Source organism: Rhinolophus hipposideros (assembly GCF_964194185.1).
Source record: "Rhinolophus hipposideros genome assembly, chromosome: 9".
Taxonomy (NCBI): Eukaryota; Metazoa; Chordata; class Mammalia; order Chiroptera; family Rhinolophidae; genus Rhinolophus; species Rhinolophus hipposideros.
Window position 1 is genome coordinate 51,803,618 of NC_138055.1, and position 26,869 is coordinate 51,830,486.

The 26,869-nt window shown below is 38.2% G+C and overlaps 1 protein-coding gene across 5 annotated transcripts in view; it reads left to right on the top strand.

Annotated features, from left to right (window-relative positions):
- Positions 1-26,869, top strand: part of DIP2B (disco interacting protein 2 homolog B) — a 194,053-nt gene that overhangs the window by 144,309 nt on the left and 22,875 nt on the right. For all 5 annotated transcript variants that reach the window (XM_081058481.1, XM_081058483.1, XM_081058485.1 and 2 more), the window contains 12 exons: positions 423-487; positions 2,972-3,065; positions 3,526-3,645; positions 4,864-4,978; positions 6,687-6,826; positions 7,473-7,609; positions 11,322-11,402; positions 13,408-13,535; positions 15,276-15,390; positions 18,520-18,721; positions 23,576-23,685; positions 23,798-23,878. In XM_081058481.1, coding sequence (XP_080914607.1) covers positions 423-487; positions 2,972-3,065; positions 3,526-3,645; positions 4,864-4,978; positions 6,687-6,826; positions 7,473-7,609; positions 11,322-11,402; positions 13,408-13,535; positions 15,276-15,390; positions 18,520-18,721; positions 23,576-23,685; positions 23,798-23,878 — 1,388 coding nt within the window. The remainder of the gene's footprint in view (positions 1-422; positions 488-2,971; positions 3,066-3,525; positions 3,646-4,863; positions 4,979-6,686; positions 6,827-7,472; positions 7,610-11,321; positions 11,403-13,407; positions 13,536-15,275; positions 15,391-18,519; positions 18,722-23,575; positions 23,686-23,797; positions 23,879-26,869) is intronic.

Here is a 26,869-nt window from a genome sequence, read left to right on the forward strand (position 1 = left end):
ATTAAAACACAAAAATGTATTCTGTAGAATGCTTAAAAGTGTATGTGTGTGTGTGTAGATAGGTAGATATATATGCCAATATTTTTTATTTTCTTTAGGAAGTATAATTTTTTCCATGTGTTTGTGAAACTTCCAAAGTTTCTAAAATAAGCACATGTTCCTTATATAATTAGGAAAAAAGTATTACTTGCTTAAGTCATAAGGAGTTTCAAACTCATTGTCTTTCCTGTGGTCATGTCACCCTGTGATCAGTCCCCAAGCAAATATGAGGAGATCCTCAAATAATCAAAAGACTGAGAGTTTTTAGTGATCTCTTTGAAAGTACCAACTCAGCTGTTTCATAGAGGCAAGGGACGTGATTTTGCTACTTAACACTGAAGATGATTTCCTTGATTTTTTCCCCCCTGTGTTTTCTATTTTAGGGGAAACAGTAGTAAATGTTTTAGACTTTAAGAAGGACGCGGGGCTGTGGCATGGCATGTTTGCGGTAAGTGACTCCGCATTACGGCCTTTCGGGTAAATGTGATTGTGATCCAGGTCAGTGCGCACGCTCTGTAACCACAGCATCTCTCGGTACTTGTTTGAAATTTAAGCCCCCCCCCAAAGATCGATAATATTTTCCAGAGGAATTTGATTTTGTAATGCAAGTGACAATCTTTTTGAAAGGAGAATGTAATTCTGTTTTTTCTTCATTGTGTGGTTGGGTATACCCCTCACATGATAGTGTGTGGGAGAATTTAGGATCAGTAATTTTTAACACATCTGCTCTGATGGCTTAAAGCCTAAAAGATTCTACAAACAACTATATATTTATGATTTTTAAAAGTATGTTTGAGATTTACCTCCTCTCCTTTCTGAAGAAAGGATTGCATAAGTATGTTAAGAACTTGACAACTGTGAGTAATAATATCTAACCTTTCTATTGGACAAAATGTATTGAATGACTCCATGCTACAATTAAATAGAATAACAAGGTAATAGGATTATTTTCAATAATAGAGGAAAAAGCAGCATGCAGTAAGACTTCGAGAAAGATGAGTTCTTCAAGGCTATTTTCATCAAAGAGGGGACAATTGAGTTGGATTTTGAAAAATGGGTAACATTTAGCCATATAGAGATGTTTTTGTGGTGAAGGTAGAGAGAGGGGACATTTCAAGTTGGAAAAGCTACACTATGGAGCTTGGCGATTAGGAGGGCAGAGAGAAGAGATACAGGGTCCTAGAGTTGAGAAGGGTCTTTGCGAGCATCTCCAATTTCCTTAATCATTACAGGAGTCTGAGAAAGAGTAGAAAATGAAGCAGGGGGAGGAGGAGGAGGAGGATCCCTTTTCACTCAGGACCCCTTTAATTAGTAAGAACTTTACTCCTTGAGTGTACATACCTTCTAGATCTTTTCTGAAGCCCTTCCCATTTTGTATTTTTATCAGAGGTTAAAAATCCCTTGCGAGGGGTTAAAGGGACGTGTGTGAAGAATTAGTTATAAACACCATTCTTTCCCTGACGTCCAAAAGTTTGTCACCATAGCTAGAAACTGGGGGGAGGGAAGAAAAAAAGGTTAACAATGGCGTCTTGGTTTCTTTGGACCACTTAGGTGGTGAGCAAAATGGCCAGCCTAACTACCAAGACTGAGTTACTCTGCCGGGCTGGGTCTCTTTGGGGACAGGAGGTCCTGGGTATGTTCATTTGGGTGGTAGAAGAGACACCGAATTGCCTGACCCCTTGACCCCTCAGCACACTCAGCTTTATCTACTCAAATACCCAACAGGTCCGGGCATGACCTCCTGTAAGCAGCAGGGAAACTTCGATTTCTTGTTTTGTAATACCCAACCCTTTGTGGTATGTGGCAAGCATGAGAGTGATGAAAGCACTTACTGGGTTGGAGGACTATTTGGCAGTACCTGTTAAATTTAGAAAACATATATACTATGACCCAGCAGTACCACTGCTCTGTATCTGCTCTAGAGAAACGCCTGTGCATGTACCCAGGGAACTGAGTATAAATATGTTCCTTGAAACATTGTTTGTAATAGCAAAATAATTGTCAATAATAAGGGCATGCCTAAATAAATTATGGTATAGTCTATAGTCTAATAAACTATGGAATACTATGCAGCCGTTCAAAAAGAATTAGGTAGATCTCGTATAGACATGCATAGAGTTAGCTCTAAAACAATTTAAGTGAAAAAAGGTACGTAGCAGATATGTGTACAGTATGACGCCTTTTATGTTAAAAATGCTTTCTGGGGGTCGGCCCGGTGGCTCAGGTGGTTGGAGTGCTGTCCTCCTAACGCTGAGGTTGCAGGTTCGATTCCCACATGGGCCAGTGAGCTGTGCCCTTTACAGCTGATTGTGCACAACAGCTCTCCCAGAGCTGGGCTGCCATGAGCAGCCAGAGGTTGGCGTGGGCTGCTGAGTGCTGCGGGCTGCTGAGTGCTGTTGTCGGCTACCATGTGCCACCAATAGCGGCCAGTGGCCAGCCTGAGCGGCCGGCAGCCGGCAAGAGCTGCCATGAGCTGCTGTGAGCAGCCGACCGACGACTGGTGACTGACTGCCTCAGCTGGGGGGAGCGCAAGGCTCATAACACCAGCATGGGCCAGGGAGTTGTGTCCTACACAACTAGACTGAGAAACCGGCTTGAACCAGAGTGGAAGGCGGAAGAAAGGGGGGGGAAAAAGCTTTCTGTTTCTATGGGGACAAATATATATGTGAATACATTTTTAAAAAGGACAGAAAGGATACATGTCAGATTCATAACAGTGAATCCTCTGAGGAGGAGAGGGAACCAGTTTTAAGGGTAGGTAGCAAAGGAGACTTCAACCTTATAGTTAATATTTCAGATTTTTTTCAAAGAACATATATTTGAGTATTTATTACACGTACGATTAAAATTGTTAACAAAATATCAGTTCAATTTTAAAATGCTATGTATGTATTCAGTATTGATTGCTTGTTTGTCTTTCTTTGCCTTTCAGAATGTAATGAATAAGATGCATACAATTAGTGTACCCTACTCTGTTATGAAGACTTGCCCTCTCTCTTGGGTCCAAAGAGTACATGCCCACAAAGGTAGTTAACCACAGCACCTAAGCTTTAATTATGTGACTGTTTGAACTAAGATTTCGGAGATTTTCAAATGGTCCTTCTAGAGACATAATTCTATACCTTGGTAGCTTGACAAGTTTTAGAGTTCAATTGCTAAAATTTTATCTTGTCAATTTCATCTTGCATGATATCCTTTCTTAAGAATTAAGACGAATTTGCCTGAATTTGAGTCCTGAATTAGATTTATTGAGTGCTTTGGTGTTCAAAGCTTCCTTGGCTAAGATATGTGGCTCCTACACGTCACAGTGAGCAAAACATTTGTGTGTCCAGTGGTGGCTACTGCTTCAGAGCACCTGGCATAATTTCTTTGAAATCTATCTTGTTTTCTCTTAGTAAAAATCCTGATCCCTAAAATAAGTAAAAATTAAATATCTACCAAATTGAGTGTGTATGTGTGTGTTAACTTGATCCCTTTTGTTTGTAGCTAAGGTGGCTTTAGTAAAATGTCGAGATTTGCACTGGGCTATGATGGCACATCGGGACCAAAGAGATGTGAGCTTGAGTTCCCTCCGGATGTTAATTGTGACGGATGGAGCGAATCCCTGTGAGTATTTCTAGAGTATGGTCTGGGACTATCCTTTCCTTTGGTAGGTTGAGGTTTTTGCTCCCTTTCTAGAAACAGTTTTTAAACATTTGTGTTGAGATGTATGTAATTCACATGCCACAAAACTCACCCATTTAAAGTGTACAGTTTAATAGTTTCAGTATATTCAGTTATGCAGCCATCACCATGATTACATCATTGTCCCAGAGAGAAACCCCATGCCCATTAGTAGTCACTCCCCACGCCTCCCTCTCTGTCCCCTAATCTTAGGCAACTTCTAATCTATTTCCTGTCTCTATAGCTTTACCTATTCTGGACATCTTATATAAATGCAATTGTACTATGTTGGTCTTTTGTGTCTTTTCTGTCACTCACATGTTTTTAAGGTTTGTCCACATTATGGCATGTGTCCTTACTCCATTCTTTTATATTGCCATATGATATTCCATTGTATAGATATATCACGTTTTATTTAGTCATTATTTGATGGATCCATACATTTTTAAATCTACTCCTTGCTTACTCATTTATATCCTTCTCCTATCATGTAACTAAAAGGAATGATAAGAAAGTGACTTGGTATAACCAAGTGTCTGGACTTTATGTAAGGTCCCCTAGCAGCAAATCGAGTTTGCAAAAGCTTTCAGAGATCTGCCGTGTTACCTGCTTTTCCCCACAAGCACAGACATCCCGAGTGTCCACACAGTAGGATCAGGTAAAACATTAGATACTATATACTCTTTGTCATAATGGATTTCTGTCAGTAGTCATGTTAATCATCCTGGTATAAAACACAGATGTGGGACTGACCTTAATAAGAAACAAGACAGAGAAAATCACATAGACGAGGGTGGAACCAAGCCCGAGTGTTAGTACTGCATTGGCTAAAATAGGTACTTCATGAAGAGTTAGTAGCTCCGTTCCAAACTGGCCACAGTGTGTCTCTGCTATTGATTGGCCGGTTTGGTAGGAGAGACTTTATTCCAAGTTGTAACTTTAAATAGTTTCAGTGACCTTTCATGGTCTGGATGAGCATTCATGTGTCCTTGAAATGTATCAACCGTCTTACGGGCACAGTAACATGTTTGGATGGAATTAATGCTGTACAATGAGAGTTCTCATGAGAAACAAATGCGTCAGCTTTTCACTCTTTACCAGTTTTCTGCAGTAATGCAATCATAATTTCAGCTTTCAAGTTGATCTGTTCCAACTCCTTAGGGTCTGTGTCGTCCTGTGATGCTTTTCTGAGTCTATTCCAGAGCCATGGGCTGAAACCTGAGGCTATCTGCCCGTGTGCTACTTCTGCTGAAGCCATGACTGTCGCAATCCGCAGGTATTGTTCAGAACATAGTGCTCTTGATGTGTGTTACACCTTTGATCAAATGTGCAGTATTTACCAGGCAGTGACGGGGTGTTAGCTAATTTTCTGCTTCATAAGCCTAAACGTGAAAATGACTTTGTGAAGCAGTTTGAAGCATCTCACTTATTTTTCCCACTCTTGCACTAAGTGGAACTGGTAAACTGAAAATTTAATTATTCTCATCTTGTATTTGTGAATTAGTTCTTTTTTTGTGTTGTCTTGCTTTTTAGAATCCTTAATTATCATCCTAGACTAGAAATAGGCTATTCTTAATTATATTAGTTAAATATAAGCATAAGTATAGAAAATACATGTATATGACAGTAGACTCCTATATACTTGTCATATAATAGCCCTAAGTGCTAAGTTGAAATAATATGCTCATATGTATTTATTTATCAACTCTAGACAATCCCTACTAATTCCCTGCTATGAAGAGGAAAATTTATCTCACCTATGTGATCTCCCTTTCTCTTACTCAAATCTTTGTTATATTATAGTTTGGGTTCTTCTTTTGGCTACCTTTGTATTTTTAAGTAACAAACGTGCCCCTGTTATGTTTTTAATCAACATTTCCCAATATCTTGCTTCAACTTAAAGAGAATTATTAAGTCTGTGCTTCATGACATCTTCTTTTTCTGTTTTTAATTCCTACCTTCTGTCAGCTATACTTTCCCTTTTTTTTTTTTTTTTTTTTTTTTAGTTTCAGGTGTACAAAGCAACATGATAGTTAGGCATTTACACCCCTCACGAAGTGATGACCTGCCTCCCTCAAGCTACTACCCCTCTGACATCCTTATATAACTGTTACAATACCATTGACTAGCTTTTTTATCTTACAACCACCTCCTGTGACTATACATATATGTACATATATATATATATACATATATATAAACACACGTATATATGTATATTTAATGATAGTTGACATATAATATTATTCTACTGCAACTTTAGGTGTACAGCATAGTGGTCAGGCGTCTACACAGCCTATGAGGTGATCCCCTTGATAAGTCCAGTGCACATATGGCATCCTAGATAATATTTACAACATTGTTAATTATACTCCCCATCTTGTATTTCAGATCCCCATGACTATATTCTATTTACTAATTTGCACTTTCTAATCCCTTCACTTTTATGTTGCAAAAGATACCAATGTTTATATTCTGCTCTGCAACCCAAACCAAGGCTTAGTGCATGGTTCACAGGTTGATTTTAGAGGTTAAAAATTGATAAAAAGAATTAATTTTATTATGATACCAGATGTGGTTTACAGCCATCCAACAGGTATACAGTGTTTGTTTTTTTGATTTTTACTAAATGCCTATAATGTGGCAGGCACTGTTTTAGGCACTGAAGATGTATCAATAAACAGAAAAGTTCAAAAAAAAAAAAAAAAAAAAAAAAAAGAAAATACATGTATAGTACGCCCTAGACCAATATAGTCTTGACAACTGACTAAAATTTACTTTTTCCACCTGAATGAAAGTTGACTATGCTTTGTATATGTGAATTTGATTAATTTGGTATGTTTTTGGTAGAGAAATTAAGATTTGTGTGTGTGTGTGTGTGTGTGTGTGTGTGTGGTAGCCAGAGTAAATTTACTTTCCTACATAGTCATACTTTTCTCTTGATATTTAATTTGCCAAATTTGATGAGTTTATTTTGTTTTCAGGCCTGGAGTTCCAGGAGCCCCTTTGCCGGGAAGAGCCATTCTCTCAATGAATGGACTGAGCTATGGGGTAATCCGGGTCAATACTGAAGATAAAAATTCAGCACTGACAGTCCAGGATGTAGGACATGTGATGCCTGGTGGTGAGTTCTCAGGAATACCATTTGGTTTTTCGCAAAGATTTGTCATTAGAGATGGTAGAGAATGATAAAATATGAGGAAAGAAACCAAGAATCCAAAATTTAGACTTCATCACTTAGTTTCTCAGAGGCTCTCTAATAGTTAAGTGATTAAAATTATAGTTACCTTTCAGCAGTATTGTGTAATTGAATTGTGAATGCTAATGACGGTTGTTCACATGGAAAGGTAAGTACTGAGTGACATCAGAGTCGTCTGGTTGTCTCTGTAACTGCCAAGCTAGTGGGACTGGCAGGAAGTCAGAGCACACTGGTTCCGTGACTATTTGAGTTTGATCTGCCTGGGGATAAATTAATTTAACCTGTTTCTTTGGACTTTGCAATCATTTTAATATGTCATTATCTTTAAACTCTTCAGTCTGCATCTGTTGTATGTTTTATTTTCTGAATGTTAAAAAATTGTTTATCATCAGAGTAAAAGATGGAAATTTCAAATATACCTATAGATTTTCTATTTTTAACATTCTTATTTGATGTTCTTACTTAATGCTACTCGGCGAATACGAAACTTTTCTGGGTTCACAAGGATGAAGCTGATATTTTGCAAAGGTTTTCCAGGATCTCCCCCTTCATTGTATTTTCTGTACACTAGGCATGATGTGTATTGTGAAACCCGATGGACCCCCCCAACTCTGCAAAACAGATGAAATTGGGGAAATCTGCGTCAGCTCCAGAACAGGAGGCATGATGTACTTTGGACTTGCTGGTGTGACCAAAAATACATTTGAGGTACATGATACTAAAATTTCACCTGGAAAATGTTTGGCGAGGGTGTCAGTAGGGCAGATGGGATGTATTTTCCATGGGATGATGGGAAATAGCATAATGTAGCCGCAGGCTGAGAGCATGCACTCTGGAGCTAGACTGCCTGAGTTCAAGTCCTAACTCTGCCACTCACGCATTGAACTGGGGTGAGTTGCTTAACCTCTCTGTGCCCCGGTTTCTTTATTTTTAACATGTGAGTAGTCACAGTACCTACCTTATAGGATTGTTGTGAGAACTAAATGAGTTGATGTTTATAAAATGCTTAGAACAGCACCTGACATCCAGGAAGTACTGTTGTTTATCTGTTGAATAAATAAAGAGTAAAAGGCCTCCTAAAAATTCCTCTGGTGAATATGCCATGATTTGAGTTCTATAAGTCCCAAAATTTAATTTTGAGAGTATACAGTGAGAATGGTTCCATCTGTCAAGCGTAGACTCAAGTTAACTGAGCTCGTAAAAATCTCATGTAAACCAGAATGCCAGGTTACTAATGAAAAATTAAGAACTGTCCTATCATAGGGGCAGACTACTCCCATAATTCAAACGTTCAGGCAGACAAGTATTAATTGAGCACCTTCTATGTATCTAGCACTGTTCTAGATGCTTGGGGTACATCAGGAGAACAAACGGAGCACCTCAAACAGCTCGTACTCTAGCATAACTAGCACATTGTCTTCCTGCAGGCAGCTCTGCACGTGAAGCCAGATTGTAATGAAAGTTTGCCTGGTGAGCCTGGTAGTCAGACAGGCGTAATGAATTTTCTGTATTTCATCATTGGGGTTAACTTGCCTCAGGGTACCTTTTAGGGAACAGATAACTCCGGTTTATGGGCCATGTCCCCCCTTCACACAAGCTAATATGACCACTGCCAATTTTCAGTTTCTTAAGCTTCCTTTTTCTGTAATCTAGACTAGTGGTTCAACGTGGCAGGGCACATCTGTCTACCATCCCATTTGAAAATCAGTGCATGTAATTATGTAATAACAGATGTAACTGGTGTTCCCTACATGAATGGTGTGGTATCTGAAAAAGGTTGAGAATTTGTAGGTTGACCATCAGTTGTGTTTACACACCCTGAAATGGTATAATATAAATTACTAAATGTCTATCTGTTACTGTCATCATCATTACTGTTACCGCTACATTCTCGCCCTTCCATCAAAGATTGTGACCAAGTCACCTAGATGGGAGCAGACAGTCATCAAATCTTCAAGCATATGTTTACTGCTAGGTTTACTCACAGGTGACTTAACTACCTCTGCTGAATGTGTATACATTTTACGTATTGAAATCTTGCCCTATTTCTCTTATTTGAAAGTGCTTGGACTACATATATTTCCAATACCTCAGTTTTTCTTTATTGCTGCATTTACCTTACTATAAACAAGATCCTTAAGTAATGGTTGAAGATACTGATAATATTTTATTATGATCCTTTTCTATGAGAACAGCTGCCTAATCAAAATTCTTAGATTTAATACCACACTGCTAGGTCCATAGTGATGAAGACATTTTGAAATCTGCAGTGTAAATGTAATGATACTAATGTAGAATAAAAATCCTAACCAAAAAGGGAGAAAACTGTTGCCTTGGTTTTGCAAATTAAAGTTTCTAAAAGTTTTCTTACTGGGTTCTTATTTTAAACCATGAGGGATAAGCTGAGAGATACAGAGAACATTTTAATAGTTGCCAGATGGGAGGGGGATTGAGGGGCAGGTTGAAAAGATGAAGGGATTAAGAAGTACAAATTGCTGGCTACAAAATAGTCATGGGGATGTAAAGTACAGCATAGGGAATATAGTCAGTGATATGGTAATAACTGTGTGTGGTGCCAGGTAGGTACTAAACCAGTTGGGGGAATCCCTTCTTAAGTTATATAAATATCTAACCGCTATGCTGTATACCTGAAATTAATATAAAATAATATTGAATGTCAACTATAATTTAAAAATTTAAAAAATGGGGGGAACGTGAGGGGAATAAGAGGTTCAAATCTCCAGGTATAAAACAAGTTATGGGGATGTAATGTACAGCATAGGGAATACAGTCAATAATATTGTGATAGCGTGGTACAGTGTCAGACGGTTGCTGGACTGATCATGGTGATCACTTCTTTAGGTATATAAATGTTGAATAACTGTGGTGTACCCCTGAAACTAATATAATATTGTATGTTAGCTATATTTTAATAAAAATCTTAAAAAACAAAACAAAACCCTGAGGAGTTTGCCAACATGATTAACATTTGACTAGGACAAAAGACCTAGTAATGACTGGTCATAAAATAAAAGTGGATTTTAAAAATAAGCCACTGGTGAGAAACACTTCCACACCACATGTAAGAGCAAAGAGCTAATTTTCCATTCCAAACTTACTATTTGGAATAGTAAATCGCTATTTAATTTGAAGCAAATGAAACTTTCTGTGCCTCACTTTCTCATCTGTAAAATGGAAGTAATAATCTTGTTTCATAGGCTTGTCTTGAGGATTAACTATAAAGCAGCTGGTCTTGTAGCTGGCACACAATAAGCATTTAATAAACGTTAGCTATTGTTATTTTTTTCCCGGTATAGAGAAAAAAGAAATCTTAAAAATTAAAGGGGAAAAAAAAACCCAATCAAATAGAACAAATAAACAGGAGACATGAACAGGCTGTTTATGAAAGATATACAAATGGCCAATACACAAACAAAATTCATTCACATTTCTAATAAAAAAATGCGATTCAAGTATCAGTGGATATTTTTTTTGCCTACCAGATTGGCAAAGTTTGGAAAAAATTGATAATACATAGTATGAGTCAGAGTATAGGAAGACACATTCTGATACGGTATTTGGGGGAGTGTAATTGATATAATAGTTTTGTAGAGTAGCCTGTTAAAATTGAAAAGACTCATACCTTATACAAATGCCCAAAAATATGTACAGGAGTATTCAGTAAAGCACTGTTTGTAATAGTGGAAAATTAGAATGACCTACACAGCCAAGAATACTGGCTACTTTATAATAGTTATTAATTCTAATAGTTTCCTGAATACTGATTCTGGGCCAGGCACTGTGCTTATGTCTGCAAATCTGTTTTACATTCCCTTAATCCTTACCCTAAGCCTGGGAGAGGCAGTGGGAGTTTCATTTCATGGCCAAAGAAACAGAGATTTAGAGAAGTCCAGGAACTTGCCCAAGGTCCACATACTAGTAAGCAGCAGAGCCAGCAATTGAACTTACGTTTGACTCTATGCTATCCTGTCCTCCATGCTATTTTTATGGTACAGAACTATTGTACAAAGGGAGCTAGAGAGTCTAGTACCAGCTTGTAAAGCTATCCAAGATAGATTCTATGAAAAGGCAAGTTGCAAAGCAGTATATATACTACGATCCCTTTCTCAAAAAAAAAAATCTTAACATGTTAATATATCATCGTAAAAAAGTCCAGAGAGATAAACAATAAATTATAAATATTTGTTATCTCTTAAAGGAGTAGGATTTCTAAACACAAAACAAAACAAATGAACAAACAAATAAATGGATAGGATTCCTGTATTCACTATTTATATAATTTTAGTTTTTCAACAAGTAAGTATTACTCGTTGTATATCATTTTTTAAAAGATATCTAAAATCAAATACATTTTTAAAGAAAAGGCTCAGATTTTCACTTTCTTCCTTCTGTCTTTTAGGTGATTCCAGTGAATTCTGCAGGCTCTCCTGTTGGGGATGTGCCATTCATCCGGTCAGGATTGCTGGGGTTTGTAGGGCCGGTAAGTGATGCTTTCATGTTTGTTTTGGTTCATCTGATCCAAACATTTGGACTTTAATTCACAGAGCAGAACAAAATTCTAATTAATCCAAGAGTGTTTAGGGCCTCTTAACTTATGTAGAGCAGTTCCTGTAAGAATTATATATGCATTAATTGTTGATTGCTTTCATTACCTAACTTCATTTGACTCCTTCAAATTGATACCTTATTTTTTATTTTCAAAACTCTTTTCACTTATTCTCACTGTCTTTCTTTAATTTGATTAATATGTTTCAATAAGTTAGAAGAGTGCTGAAAAAGTCACCTTCAGTAGCAAAGGGAAACCATAATAAATAGTGTACAAAGCATTTTCATGTAAATTATCAGCACTCCAACTTGTGTAATAGTAAATTCTTCGAAGGAAAACAATTTGTTTTCTAGCAAATAATATTTACAGTCACTGGTTTTATAGAGAGAATTAAGATACAAAACCTGTTCTCAAAGAACTCACAGCTAGCTTCATGAGCCAACAAAGAAGGCAGAGAGCCAGATCATAAAGGGCCTTGCATGGAATAATGGGAAGTTTGAATTTTATTTTATAAGTAATAGGCATTCATTATCATAGTTAAGCCCATATACCTCCTGCCATCTCTAATTACCTCCTTACTCTTTCTTTCTTCTCTTAACAGCTTGAGTTATATAAGAAAAGGCCTAATTTTATTTTATTCCTTCACCACCATTTATGGGGAGCAGTGGGGTGGGGGCATATCTCTAAGAGATTCACTCTCCTAGAAAGAAGTCTACACTGTCTTGACTTCTTCACTCAACACCAAGAAATTCTCAAAGACTCAGCTCCTTTTAGCTTACCACTTCACTGTTGACGTCCAAGATGGAGCCCTAGCCGTCACCTCTCCATTCCAGGAATCAGGAAAGAAGAAAGGGCACAGTCCTACTGTCTCTTAAGGAAGAGTCCCTGAAGTTGCTGAGCAACACTTCCACTTATATCTCATTGTTCTGAACTAGTCACATGGCTGCATGTAGCTGTAAGGGAGGCTGAAGTGCAGTCTTTATTTTGGTCAGCCATGCCCAGCTAAAAATTTTATGTGTGAAAGAAACAGAGAAACGGATGTGGGAGATTAGCAGTGACTGTCTCATTCTCTTTATTTACTTCTACCATAGCACTTTTCAGACTGTGTAGGAAATGGCTCGTTCTCTTCTGTCTTCTGTGATGGGCCAGTGGCTTCTTGAGATTAGAGGTTGTGTGTTACTTCCATAGCGTAGTCAGTGGGTGGCACTGATTGTACATCAATGAGAGACATTCACATGGAGATGACTACTAGATAATGACTAAATGTAAATGGTCTAAGAAATTTTGGAATTCTGTAATGAATGGAAAAGTTATTTTATTGTAAATGGGTCTGGGAGAATTATTAGTAATAATTACATTAAATAATAAATAATACAGTTATTTATACAGTGATGCTTTTAGGGCATTGACAGCAGACTTTCCTGCAGCTGTTATCTTACTGGAAAGGAGAGGCTTCTACAGTGTTCCTTTGACTTTTCTTTGTTAGCCTATTTCTGATCTTGCCAGATAGAAACAACATTACCCTTATAAACCTGAAATAGCCATTCTCACGTTAAAACTGTTTTAATCTCTTCCTGATTCCAGTATTAAATAACATTTTTCTCTGCATCCATCCCATGAATAAATACAGAAGATGAACTAATGCATAATCATGGCTGGGAAAATAAACTGTGCTTGTGTGCCATCCTAGTTGCTTTCTTATAAAATTCCTTCCTAAGAATAAATATGAATGGATTCTCTTATATACTGTAAGACCCCATTAATTGTAAGATGTCACTTATTTTTCCACCAATTTCTGAGATGTTGAGATGTGAAATACTTTCTTAGAATTCAAAAAGTATGGTTTTTTTCCATATATTTTTGATGAGGTTTATTTCAAGGCAGGAAGTAAAATGTCTGTTTTACTCTTTAAATTATGTAAATCATTGTTACCTTTCAGGGCAGTTTGGTGTTTGTGATTGGAAAAATGGACGGGTTACTGATGGTTAGTGGTCGAAGGCATAATGCTGATGACATTGTTGCTACTGGATTGGCTGTTGAATCAATAAAGACTGTTTATAGAGGAAGGTGAGTAGTACAAAGTTCAAATGTTAGAATTTTCAGTGGACTCTAAATATATCTTTATAGTGTGATTTGAATTGTGTTCTGTAGATTCCCTTTCCAAGTGATTAGGTTATTTTGGTTAAGCATAGCAGACACCAGGCTTTGAATATCTGTCTTAAAATGTTGGGTTCTTTGGCTGTAATTGAGGGGAATAAGACATAACCATATTCTCTATTTCAGTTTTTAATTATTGCTGTTTGTTGAGTCCTAAGGACTGATTCCATATTCTATAATGTTGAGCTTCCTACATTCGTTTAATATGGAAGTCGTCTCATTTAGTCTTATGGAGAGAGATGCTACTCTGCAAGAGTTTTATACCTAAAAAATTGTTTCTCTTACTCGTCTCTTACTAAATTATTATATCATTTTAATCTACAAATTGACACAGTACATAAGTGCTCATTTCAAATTCCATGGATAAAGTCAATTAGATCTCCTTTTTTCTTTGCTTATTGATTCAAGAAAGGGTATTTGACATCCTATTCAGTAATTTACAATCATGGATATATGTCACTAAAGCAACCTTGATGTCCCTTTGTTTTTTGAAGAAGAAAAATTAAACCAATAGAGAACCAGTTCCTGAAGTGTATAGTTGTTTACAATGGTGTGGCTTCCTATGAGGTGTAAGGGGCACTAGACCTTCTGTCTTTGGTCACAGCTGTCTTCACAGCACTCAGCACAGTGCCTGGCACACAGTAGGTATTCAATAAATATGTGTGGGACGAAGAAAAGGAGGGAGGGAGGTGGTCAGGCATGCTGCCATATTCAATCACTTCCCATTATTTCATGCATTCATTCATTCATTCAACAAATACCTATTGGGTGCCAACTGTGTGCCACTGTTCTAGAGGCTCAGGGTGTGGCAGTGAACAAAACAGGCCTCGTGAAGCTTACATTCTCATTGGGAGAAACAGACAGTAACCACGTAGGGAAATAGGTAACATGTGAGATGGTGATAAGAGCTATGCAGAAAAAAACACATGGGGGTGGGGGCGTGCTGGCCAGTGTGGACGGGGTGGTGTGGGAATGCCTCACTAGTCAGGGGACGTTTGAGCGGAGACCTCACTCAGAACCCCGCCCACCCCCTTGGCCTACCAGGTCCTCCGTGACCGTGACCGCCCTGGCCTGGCTCTGACCTCTCCCCACCACTCTCTGCTTCACCACTCTGCTCCAGGCACACTGGCCTTCTTGCTGTTCCTCAAACCTGCCAAGCTCGTTCCTACCTCAGAACCTTTTCGCTTTCCGTTCCTTCTGCCTGGAAACCTCTTCTTCCAGATCTCCGCGTGGCTCGCGTCCTCACTTCATCCAGGTCTCTGCTCCAGTGTCCCCTCCTCAGGGAGGCACTCCCCAAGCACCCTGCCTTCATAGCACGCCGCACACCACGCCCCGCGCCTGCTGTCCTTTCTCCCGGTGTATATTACACCGTGACATTACAGTTGTGTGTTCTGTCTCTCTGGCGCGCAGACTCCACTAAGACAGAGCCCGTGTCTTATTTATCACTGTGTCCCAACCTTCACGACAGTGGTGCTTACTACATGTCTCTTGAGTCCTTGTTTTGATAGTAATGATTGTGACGTTTTCTTTTCTAAACGACTCATTCCTGGGTAGTGTGGTGGGGATGTCTTTTCTCTGTATTCCAACTGAGCAAAGAAAATAGGACTGGTTGTGAAGGCAGTCCTGATGCGTTTGATCTGTCTCTCTTAGAATTGCTGTGTTTTCTGTGTCTGTATTTTATGATGAGCGCATTGTGGTGGTTGCGGAACAAAGACCTGACGCTTCTGAGGAAGACAGTTTCCAGTGGATGAGCCGTGTCCTGCAGGTGAGAACCCCGGACGTGTCGGGCGGGCTGGCCTTCTGACAGGTGGCTGCAGCCACTGCTTACGCACTTTCTTTGATGGACTACTTATGTCACCCTATTTTTATTTTTATTTTTGCCAATCACTATTTAAATATCCTGGCTACTATTAGCAAACGCAGGTAATTAACACCATTTCTCCTTCTGGACCACATAGTATTTTTCTGCTCAGGTTGCCAAAAACAATTAAATTGATTTGTCTCAGCAAATTCTTTCACTTTTTTGTGCCTGAGTGTTAAAACTCATGGGAAAGTTTTAACTGTCCATGTGTGGGACACATTTTTGACAGTTATCAGTTTACTTATTAACAGCTACAGTCTTCCCACATGGTATAAGCGGTGCTTAGAGTGCAAGGGATCCGAGAAAATACAGGCTGCTGTTCTTGCGTTGAAGGGGCTTTGCTGTGGAGTTAAAGATCTAGGGAAATAAACCATTAGGGACCTGAGCCAAAAGAAAGATTTGGGCTCAGCATGAGGGACGTGTTCCTAGAGGGGGCAGGCTAGAATAATGAGAAGAGCTTCGGCTTCATTTAGAATCGCACTCTGATTCCCAGCTCCAGTCCCATCCACGCATGTGCCTATGCAGCTTACATCACCTCCATGAGCTTGTTTCCTAACCTGTAAGGTGGGCACAAAATCATCTAATTTACAGAGCTATTAGAAGGATTAATTGACAGTAATTAGATAATTAGTTGAAATATTTACTGCCTGTATTCAGTAAATGATGATGGTGATTATTATTAATAGCAAAAATAATAATCATAAAGATAATCTGCAGTAAAGAGTTTAGAAGGGCCCACTCTATCTTAAATAACATTCCCTTTCACTCTCTCTCCCCTCACTCTTCTTTATTTTTCTACTTAGTATTTATCACCATCTAAGTATGTTTATATTTATTGTTTTCTACATCCACTGTAAAATAAGCCCCATGAAGGCCAAGACTTTATCTCTTTTGTCCCTGCTCAGTCCCCAGCACCCGTTACCTATGCCAGCACACCATCACAGTAGGCTCAGTAAATGTTTGCTGGTAAATAGAGGGCCAAAGAAAGCATGGGCTGTCCTTGCCAAAGCAACTTCTCTGTTATTGGGAGTGTTCCCAACGTCTAACTTGACTGCTTGGGACATTGGATTTATTAACTGCCAGTTAGTAGTAATGTTGTGGAAATGATGCAAGCATCAGATGAGTTTTAAGGCTAGATGACTTTTAAGATTTCTTTCTATCCTCAGGATCTGTGATTCTGAATTATTAGCTGGTATAGCATAGGCTATTTGTAGTGGAAAATCAGAGAAAAGAAAGAGAATCTACTGAAGGTAGACTAGACAGAAAAGACTATAAAGAAGGTGAGACTGGGCTGATCTCTGATAGATGGCTAAGAATCAGACCTTCAAAAAATATTTTTTATACTGTTCATATTTTCAAACAAATAAACTGCTTATTTCATTCAGAATGAACTTTGGAACATAATGGTTGAATCTTGTGGTGAATTACACATTTCTTCCTATTATAGGAAACTGAAATTCCCCAAGACGTTTGTTACTTTTCCCTAAAAAGTAACTATAGGAATTACATGATGTGCTAACTTACTACTCCAAATTCTTATCAAAGTCACTGGAGGTCTGATTTGAGCATGAAATACGAGGGCACTGTTTTCCCTGTCTCTTCTCAGCTTGGGGCACGTGGATCCATAGTAGAACAGAAAGGCCATCATACGTTCTAGTAGGTAGAGCCCAGAGGTTGTTTAATTCCAGGTCTCTGTATAATAAATTAAATATCTAACTCAGCACCTTCTAAGGAAGGTGGTCAAGAGATCACTTACCAGGCAGTGTATTTTCAGTGGGGAATCCAGGCCACATTTGCTAACTTTCTGTGTATTCTCAGATGCCAGAGACTTAGGAACTGCCAGACTTGCGATTCCCCAGTTGTCTCTGTAGATTAGTAGTAGAGTCTGAGAAATATTGATTTTCAAGTTTATTCCTTTGACCTTTTACCTTGTTTCAATAAAAGGTCTTGTTTGTCTTTATGGCTGTTGGTGTACCCTTCTAAGGCTGTATCACCTTTGCAGTTAATACTGGTTAATGCAGTAGCGCCTTCTCAGCTGGTATGTTTGGAACTGGTAAGTTTGGTTGGTCAGTTTTAAAAGGTGATTGATGCAGAAAATCATAAAAATGAGAAATTCATCAAGTATTACATTTTCACACAAAACATATAAATGTGCGTTTATTTCATGTAGAGTAGTATGACTATGGGTACGATTTGAGTTCCAATTCAAATTATTTCCATAAACTACATCCAAATGCATTGTCTTTGGTTTCTGGTTTTATTTTCTTTCAGTTAGGCTAGAACATGAATATTTGAAAAGGGACTGTAATGCATAATCCTTACCTTTTAGAATTAACTTGTCTACCTATCGGCAGAAGATTTTTAGGCACTCATCTTTAATGAGTCTTTCCAAAGCATAACTCTTTCTGTCATCCTGCACTGATATTTTATCAGTTGATTTAGTAGTTAATTAAATTATGTGAATAGAATAACAAGAACAACTGGCATAAAAAGTGTAGAAGTGAGCACCGCTGCTGCACGCAAGCACACGTGTGTGGCAGGTGCACCGAGGGAGCTGGTGACTGCCAGTACCTCGTGTGTGGTGGGCTTCGCCCAGATGCTTTGCAGAGGGGAGTCCTGCTAAACTAGTGAGCCACTTACTCAGGGGCCTACTTACAGAGCTTCTGTTATGTTCAGCATAAACTTTCTTTGCCTCTATTTAATTGAGCTATTTTGGACAGCTAAAATATTAAAAGAACCAAAACAAATTTCTAGGTGTGTGACATTATCACTCAAGAGAGAATATATTGAGGCTTGCAAATCAGTGTCCACCTCTTCCGTTTAGATCATATCTTAACCCTTCTTCTGTTGACCTCTGCCATCACTAAAAGGATTAGGTACCTTTAGATGTATAAGATCTTAATAATCTACCAGATTCTAGACCTAGAATGGATGGAGAAAGAAAAACCCTAGAATAGAGTAATGGATTATGTTAGGAGGGTGTCAAATGTATTAAATTAATCTCACTGAATATTTTTCTTTGTATTTTTCTAGGCAATCGATAGCATTCATCAAGTTGGAGTTTATTGTCTTGCTCTGGTGCCTGCCAATACATTGCCAAAAACTCCACTAGGAGGGATCCATATATCTCAGACAAAACAACTCTTTCTGGAGGGATCTCTACATCCGTGCAATATCCTCATGTGTCCACATACCTGTGTGACCAATTTGCCAAAACCCCGGCAAAAGCAACCAGGTAATATGCTGGCCTCCAAGACATAATATTAAAATCGTAATTTCAAGAAGCTGAGTTCTTTCAGCATGATTTCTTTTTCTAGAATTAGACGTTACAAAGATTAGTAACATGAGAATAGTTAGCAGCTGACCAAAAGCAGGGAGGACTGAGACCCCGCAGAATAGGTTTCTCTGAGTTTACTATTGGCTTCCTTTTCTGAGTAATTCTTCTTAGTAGTGCTCCTTTATTTCCCCTGGATATAAGGTGTGAAGTCAAGATGATCAGAATCCCACTGTGGAAGTAGAATAAAGCAAGTCCTACAGGGAAGGTTCTAATAACAAGAGTGGCTGGTATTTATTCAGTGCTTACTAAAATCCACATATTAGCTAAGTTTTATATTTTCAAATGTGATCCTAAAGCTTTGCCCCCAGCTGTGAAAAGTGAAGTTCAGAAAAGTTAAGAATTGTGCCCAATGTCATATAGCTAGTTAGTGGCTGTGGTGAGAGTCACACTAATTGTCACAATTAGTGTGACTCTCACCTCCACACTCTGAATTACTAAGTTATACTGCCTTTCTGTTGGGACTCTCTTACCTAGAGTCATCCCTCATTCCTTTGTAGCTTTGGGGGTCTGATTTGGGCCCGGAACACCTCTGAGGGGCAAGAGACTTAATTTAGAAATTTCCTGGATTGTAAACACAGATGAATAGCATGTTTGGCATTTGCCATATTCCTACGAATTCGAGATGCAAGTAAGAGTGTGTGAATTGCCATATGGAAAAGAGAAATAAAACAGTGAATTTCACTCTTTTGCCATATCTGGACTTTATAGATCCTGCTGCCATTACACACACACTCATAACCACACACACAGTGTACAAATACATCAGCACATGAGCCTCCAAATGTGGTAGGAAGAAAAGATAAAAGTGGGAAGGTTAGGAAGGAAAAGGGAAGCATGGCCTTTATATTCTGTAAGACAGCTTTGGCTGAAAGGTAAACTTGTATAATAATAAAACATAGGTAAGCCTCTGACTATCTAGGAGTCCCTGTATTTTAATAACTCTGCCCTGCAGTAGTTATTATTTCAGTGGTCTGGTGGCTAAGATCTTATCACAGTTATTCATCTAGATGTTATTGTCAGCTCACCAACCAACCTTATCTTAGTAACAGTGTGTATAGGACTAAAGTATATGTGATATTTATCAGTTTCTACTACTGGATAGAAGAGTTTATGGAGGTTAATATTCGAAAGGGGCAGTTAACATCAAGAAATCTATACATTACCAATCAAGAAATATGTAAAAAGGAGTATCTTCATATTACCTGCCTAAGTATCTGCCAGTTGTATAAAATGCAACTCTTCTCCATCTCAAATCCTATTAACACTGAAGTCCTACATTCATTGTAATATGAGTAAAATCCTATTTTAAATAGCATTTAATCTAAGATGTAACAAAACTTTCATGTCATAGTAGATGCTTAAATGATGCTACTTAGACACATAGTAGATGCTTAAAAACATTCCTTTGCTAGCCAAATTTCAACCAATTTTATTAAATGATAAAACCTGTATACAAGATTAATTCCTAAGCCCACATAAGCGTAACATCCACCTGTGTGCTGAAAGCATTAGGTTTGGACTCTATATTTTTGCTGTCTATTTTGATTACCTGCTTAGGTCTTAGTCGGATACATGTGGGTCAGACCAAAGCAGTTTGAAAATCATGGCGGAGACGAGGTGGAGATGATGTGGGGATAGCATGACAGGGTGGGGTTTAAGAATACAGAAAGTAGAGATGGGTAGGAGTGAGATTTAAAAAAAACAAAAGGGGAAAGGAAGATGAAACAGTGTTAAGACAGCCCAGTGACAAAAATGTCATTGAGATGCCTGTTGGAGCTGTTGTGTGAAGAATGGGAATGTGTTAGGACTGGTTTGGGCTGCAAGTTTCAGAAAAACTTAATAGCAACTTCATGCAGAGCCAGGCAACCCAGCACTAGGATGGCAGCTCCTCGTCATTATGGCCCCCGCTTCCCATCTTTTTGCTCTGGCATTGTATCAGTCTATTGTTGTTACAGATAAGCTGCATACCAAATCACCCTAACACTCAGTGGCTTAAAATAAGCAGCATTTATTTTTCACTCACGGGATGTGGATCTGCTGAGCGTGGCTTGACTCCAGTGTAGGTTGGGTTCAGAACTGTTCCACGTCATGCGACCAGCAGCTCTCTGGGCCGTATTTTTCTCAAGGCAGATGGCAAAAGCAAGGAGGCAAACCAAACCCTACGAGCACATTTAAAACTGCTGTTTGTGTCTTGTCTTCTAGCAGTTCATTATCCCAAACAATCAGACCATGCCCAAAGTCAGTGGGGCAGAGAGGTGTCCTCCGTCCTACAGCAAGGACAGTAGGGCAGGGACAGAGCGGAAAGGGAGGATTGTAAAAAAGAATAGGCTGCCGCAGCCATCCTGCCTCAGGGCCCACTTAGGCTCCCTGACTCCAGCCACCATTCTTGCATTCCAGCTGGCAGGTGGGAGAAAAAAGCAAAGAAGGGAATACCCTCCCCCTTTAAACATATTTTCTAGAAATCACATATATTTCTTCATCTTATATAGTTTTACCCCATACTTATTCCAGGCATTTGCCCACCTAAAAACTGGGTGCTTTTAAGGAAGAAAGGGAGAATAGATATTGCCGTTGATGACTAGCAGTCTTTGCCGTAGATATTTACAGTTTTGTGGGGAAAATGAAAAGGCATATTTACAGGTACAGCAAAGTGTCAGTAATTAGCCTCCTAGATATTATTGCTTTCAGTTATTTTTCGCTCTCTGTGACCTGTAGACTCAAGAAATACACACAGAAGGACCTAAAGAAATTGCTGCTGAATTATTTGTGTTGTTTTAAACTTTCTAAAATGTCACACTTTTATTTACTTTGCAGTGTGAATCCAGGATTGGACAATTTACACAGTCAAATACACAGAGTCCCTGCCTACATAAAAACCTGTCTCCAGCATGCTGTATCCATAAATCACATAGTGTCTTAGGAAGGAATTTTGCATATTATACTTAAAATTGCAGTAGGCCTTTTGTAAACTAAGTATTCAGCAGTCAGGGTGTTGGAGTACTTTACCCTTTTTAAATTTTTTATTTGATTAAAAAAATTGTAATGTTTTATTTTGAAATAATTTCACACAAAAAAAGTTGCCAAATATTACAAGGAATTTCCTTGTACCTGTTACCCAGCTTCCCCAAATATTTAAAAGTGATTCTGTGATTTAAGTGATTTTTTTCCCCCCAGCCATTTCAATATATTCAGGGTCAACAGATTTGGGCAATAAAATATATTTAATATTTATCTAAGCATAGCATCAGTATTATTAAAAACTCAGCTGGTGATAAATTTTGTTATCGTTTAGCCATGTTCTTAGTCTGGCTCGGTAGAGTCTTAAATCCTTAAATGATCACGAAGAAAAGCATACAGTATGCTACCACTTTTTTTCTTGAGAGAGGAGAACTTCTCTTTTTACTTTGAAGTGTCAAACCTATGGAAAAGTTAAAAGAATAGTATAATGAACACCCACCCACATACCTTCCCCAAAATTCACCAATTGTTAACATTTTTTTACTGAACTCTTTGAAAGTAAATTACAGACATCGTGACACTTCATCCCTAAGTGTTTCAGCAATATATCTCCAAAGAACAAAAACAGTCTCCTAAAATTTTCCTAATCTACCATAATGCCATTATCCTATTAAGAAATTTAACTTTAATATAATGCTTTCATCTAATAATACACAGTCTATATTCAAATTTTTCCACTTGTTTATTATAGCTGGTTTCGAAAAAATGCAGTATCTAGTCATGGTCATACATTGCATTTGGCTGTCATGTCCTTTAATTTAGAAGCTCCCAGCCTTGTTTTATCTTAAAGACGTTTAAGATGGATGTTTTTCTTTTTTTTCTTCCAAGTGTGTGTGTGTGGTTTTTTTTTCAAAGATTTTTTTTTATTGGGGAAGGGGAACAGGACTTTATTGGGGAACAGTTTGTATTTCCAGGATTTTTTTCCAAGTCAAGTTGTTGTCCTTTCAATCTTAGTTGTGGAGGGTGCCATTCAACTTCAAGTTGTTGTCCTTTCAGTCTTAGTTGTGGAGGGCGCAACTCAGCTCCAGGTCCAGTTGCCGTTGCTAGTTGCAGGGGGCACAGCCCACCATCCCTTGCGGGACTCGAGCAATCAAACTGGCAATCTTGTGGTTGAGAGCCCACGATTCCCATGTGGGAATCGAACCGGCAGCCTTCGGAGTTAGGAGCACGGAGCTCTAACCCCCTGAGCCACCGGGCCGGCCCCAAGATGGATGTTTTTCAAAAGTCCAGAAAAGTTGTCTTATAGAATGTCCCACAATTTGGATGTCATTATTCACTTTTAATAAAGCACTTCGGATGTTCCTGATGAACTCACTCAATCATCGTAGAGGGCAGATTTCTTTCCAGCCTAGATATTCATTACTAGTAAGCCCACTTTTAGAGTTGTATTGTAATTGGAGCAGATGAAATTATTTATCATAGGAACCAACTGTCACCTCCTCAGAGTGAAAATGTTCCTATACCCAAGCTGCAGGAACCCGCCTATTCCTCTCCACCCCACAACCCCCACCTCACCTGTGATCCTATTCTGTTTTTTTATTTATTTGTATATGTACTTACTGGTTGCCTTTCCCTACTAGAATTCAAGCTGTTTGTTTTGTTTTCTCCTGTGTTTCCAGTGCTTAGAAGAGTAGTCTAATCAGTTTGAACCAGTTTGTGTCAGTCTGGCAATGCTTTAGGGCATGTAGCTTGAATTACCACCTCCAAAGAGTTGATTTTTGCCCTTACTTACAGGTGTAGGCCCTGCTTCTGTGTTGGTTGGGAATCTGGTTGCTGGAAAACGCATAGCACAAGCTGCAGGAAGGGATATCGGGCAAATTGAAGAGAATGATTTAGTAAGGAAGGTAAGTGTTCTTTAAGTGTTGGTTTTTATTAGTGAGTCAAGGACAGAACTTACACTTGTAGCAGATGGTGGATGTGCTCACCCTGATTCTTTTTTCTGCGTTTTGACTTTAGCACCAATTTCTGGCGGAGATTTTACAGTGGCGAGCCCAGGCAACTCCTGACCATGTACTCTTCATGCTGTTAAATGCAAAGGTATGAAAAGTTCGGTTGTGTATCGAATCAGCTGAATACTGTGGGTGATCGTAGGCGCTCTTGATCACTTTCTCTCATCAGAAATTTTCCGTTGCTAATTTTGCAGGAGTTACTGCTTTCTCTCTGTTTTGACATGAGGATAAATTGTGCAATCACTTCAAGGTTGAAATGAAACTTCCTGCAGTGTTATTAATACTGTCTCTTCTTGTGTTACAATCAAATCATCTTTATTCAGTTCTGATAGGAACAGTGGCGCCAACAATGCAATTCCGTAGATCTACAGATGTATAGAATGCATTATGTCATGTCACTTTTTTACCCGGTTTGACTTTTAATTCTTTGATTTCTGCCAGGAAGAAAGTGACTTTAGGTCAACATTTTAAAAACCAGAGTTATTTTTGGTAAATACTTAAATGATTTATTGCTAACACACAAAAAGCAAATTGAAAATTATTCAAGAGTGCATTTAACTACTCCTTTCTAATGATGGTTCACCAGAATATTATATTTTTTAAGTTATAAATTCTGTGGAAGCCTGCTGAGATCTGTTGGTTTTAATGGTTGAGTCAGAGGCTAAAAGTTCTGTGACCATGACCATGGCATATAACAGTTTCTCACCAGCAGGGGGATGTCTGCATGGCCTATTGGACTCTCTCAGGGGACTTCCCAAAGTGCCCCCTTCTGCCCTGGCCCACCCTTAGATTCTGATATATTTTACACACACACACACACACACACACACACACACACACACACATCTTTGAGAATTTATGCAATTATGAAACTTCATGAAAGGAATATGCTGTGCATTTTAGTGAAAAGTTATTAAAAACCTTAAGAACCACTGCTGTGTGGTAACAAATTTTGGGACTTCCTTGCTCCATCTCTACATGAAGTGGGCTTCTCTTCAAGCCCATGGAATCATTAGGGTCCTTTCATTTCAGTAAGAAGATGTCAATCCAGCTTACTTTCCATTCCACTTGCAAGCTTGGCTACAGTTCAAGTTACTGCCCTGTGAAATCCGCACTCCAGACGTATTTGTTAGTGAGCATAAGTTTAAATTTGCTTCTTGATTAGAGAAGTATGTGGATGACTAAAGGACATGTATGTAGTTCATTTATTCTTCTGAATATAGTAACATTTTACCTCGGATTAGGCCAGACTACCAGAAAGCTTAGTCACCATGTAACTCATGCCCAGAAAATTGTTTTTACTGAAGTTTATAGTTTGCTGCTGTACCATGGGTGAAAAAGAAGAATGTTGTAAGAAATGGCCTTGTGAATTTAACCTGACTTTAGTCAAAGGGATATTCATTTTGATGTTATAACCCTAATGTCCAACAATAGACAATTGACTAAATAAATTATGGCATATAAACATGATGAAATACTATTTAGCCATTCAAAACAATGTTACAGAAGAATATCTGATGACTCAAAAAATATACCTAATGTATAAAGAGAAAAAAATAGGACCTAAAACTTTAATAATAATAATTGAGTACTTACTGATGACCTTGTTCTGGGTTCGTTATATTTCATAGTTCATTTAAAGGTTGAAGAAATGGGCACAGAGATGTAAAATAACTTGCTTCAGTCATAGGGTTAATAAGTAATAGGACTAGGAATTAGCTCTTTCATTTGAACCCAAACTGGCTTCAGAGCCCACATTCTTAACTAAGACACTGCACAGCCTCTCACAAGTAGTATAAAATGATACCTTTTTTAAAGTGTTGCTTATGAATTTATGTATAATATATACTTTTTTAAAAAAACCAGGAAAATATATACCAAGATGTTATTAGTGGTTCCATCTTATATTTATTTACCTATATTTTCCAGATTTTCTATACTGAACATGTCCTATTTCATATTACTGCAATTTAAAAATTATTTTTAACAGAAACAGTTTAGTAAAACTTGTTTTCATCATGAGATTTTTTTTTTTTTTAGGTATATGATTATAGTAATTAAGACCATGTGGTATTGTCATGACAGATAAAGAACAGTTTGTCATTATCCAGTAAAGTTGAAGATAGGTTTACCCACTAATCCAGCGTGTCCATTTCTAGATCTGTACGTGACCAAAACTTACACACGTATGCACCAGGATATGTACAAGAATGAGTGTCCATCAGCAGTAGATTGGATGAATAAATTGTTGTGTGTTCATACATTTAAATATACAGCAACAGTAATGAATGAACTGCACCTAGGCACAGCAGCACAGAAGACTCTTAAGATAATGTTGAGAGAAAGAAGCAATGTACAAAAGTATATACAGTACAATTCCATTTGTATAAAATTCAAAAATTTCATGAGGGATAAAAAGATAAAGAAAAAGAAATCAGCAATTAACATTAAAAAGTCAAGATAGTGTATGGAGGGAAAGAGAAGGCTGGCCTGGAAGACTCATGTGGGTGCTTTGGCGCTGATGGAAGTGGTGTTTTCCGTGTCATGATGGTCCTTATACAGATGCTTGTTCTGTAATTTTTCATTAAGCTGTGCATTTATATTGTATGCACTTTCTCACGTGTGGGAAATTTTTACAAGGGAAAAGGGGTTCAAAAAGCCCAGCTCAGTGAAACTTGAATGGATAACAAGGGTATTTATGAAGACCTACTGGAGAAATTACTCTCAGGATCAGGAATAGTCGGCCATCTTCTATCTGCTAATCTTTTTTATCAGCTAGTGACTCTGACTCACTGTTACTGTTTTGTTTACATCTTTGCTGTAAGAAGCTCAGAACCAGATTTGTGCTTTCTGCCCAGCAAATGTGCATGACCGCATGGCCAGCATTTCTTGTCCTGACTTCACTCCTGCCCACATCCTACTTTCGTTTCCTTTATTTTCCCTTTACTCTTATTTCCTCATTTAAATTAAAAAAGAAAAAAATTCCTATGGGTCTTTAAAGCTGACTTAAACAAGAAAGACTATAAGTTAGTGTTGATATTCCCTAAGTACCTTTAGGCATTGAAAAAGAGAAGGAATG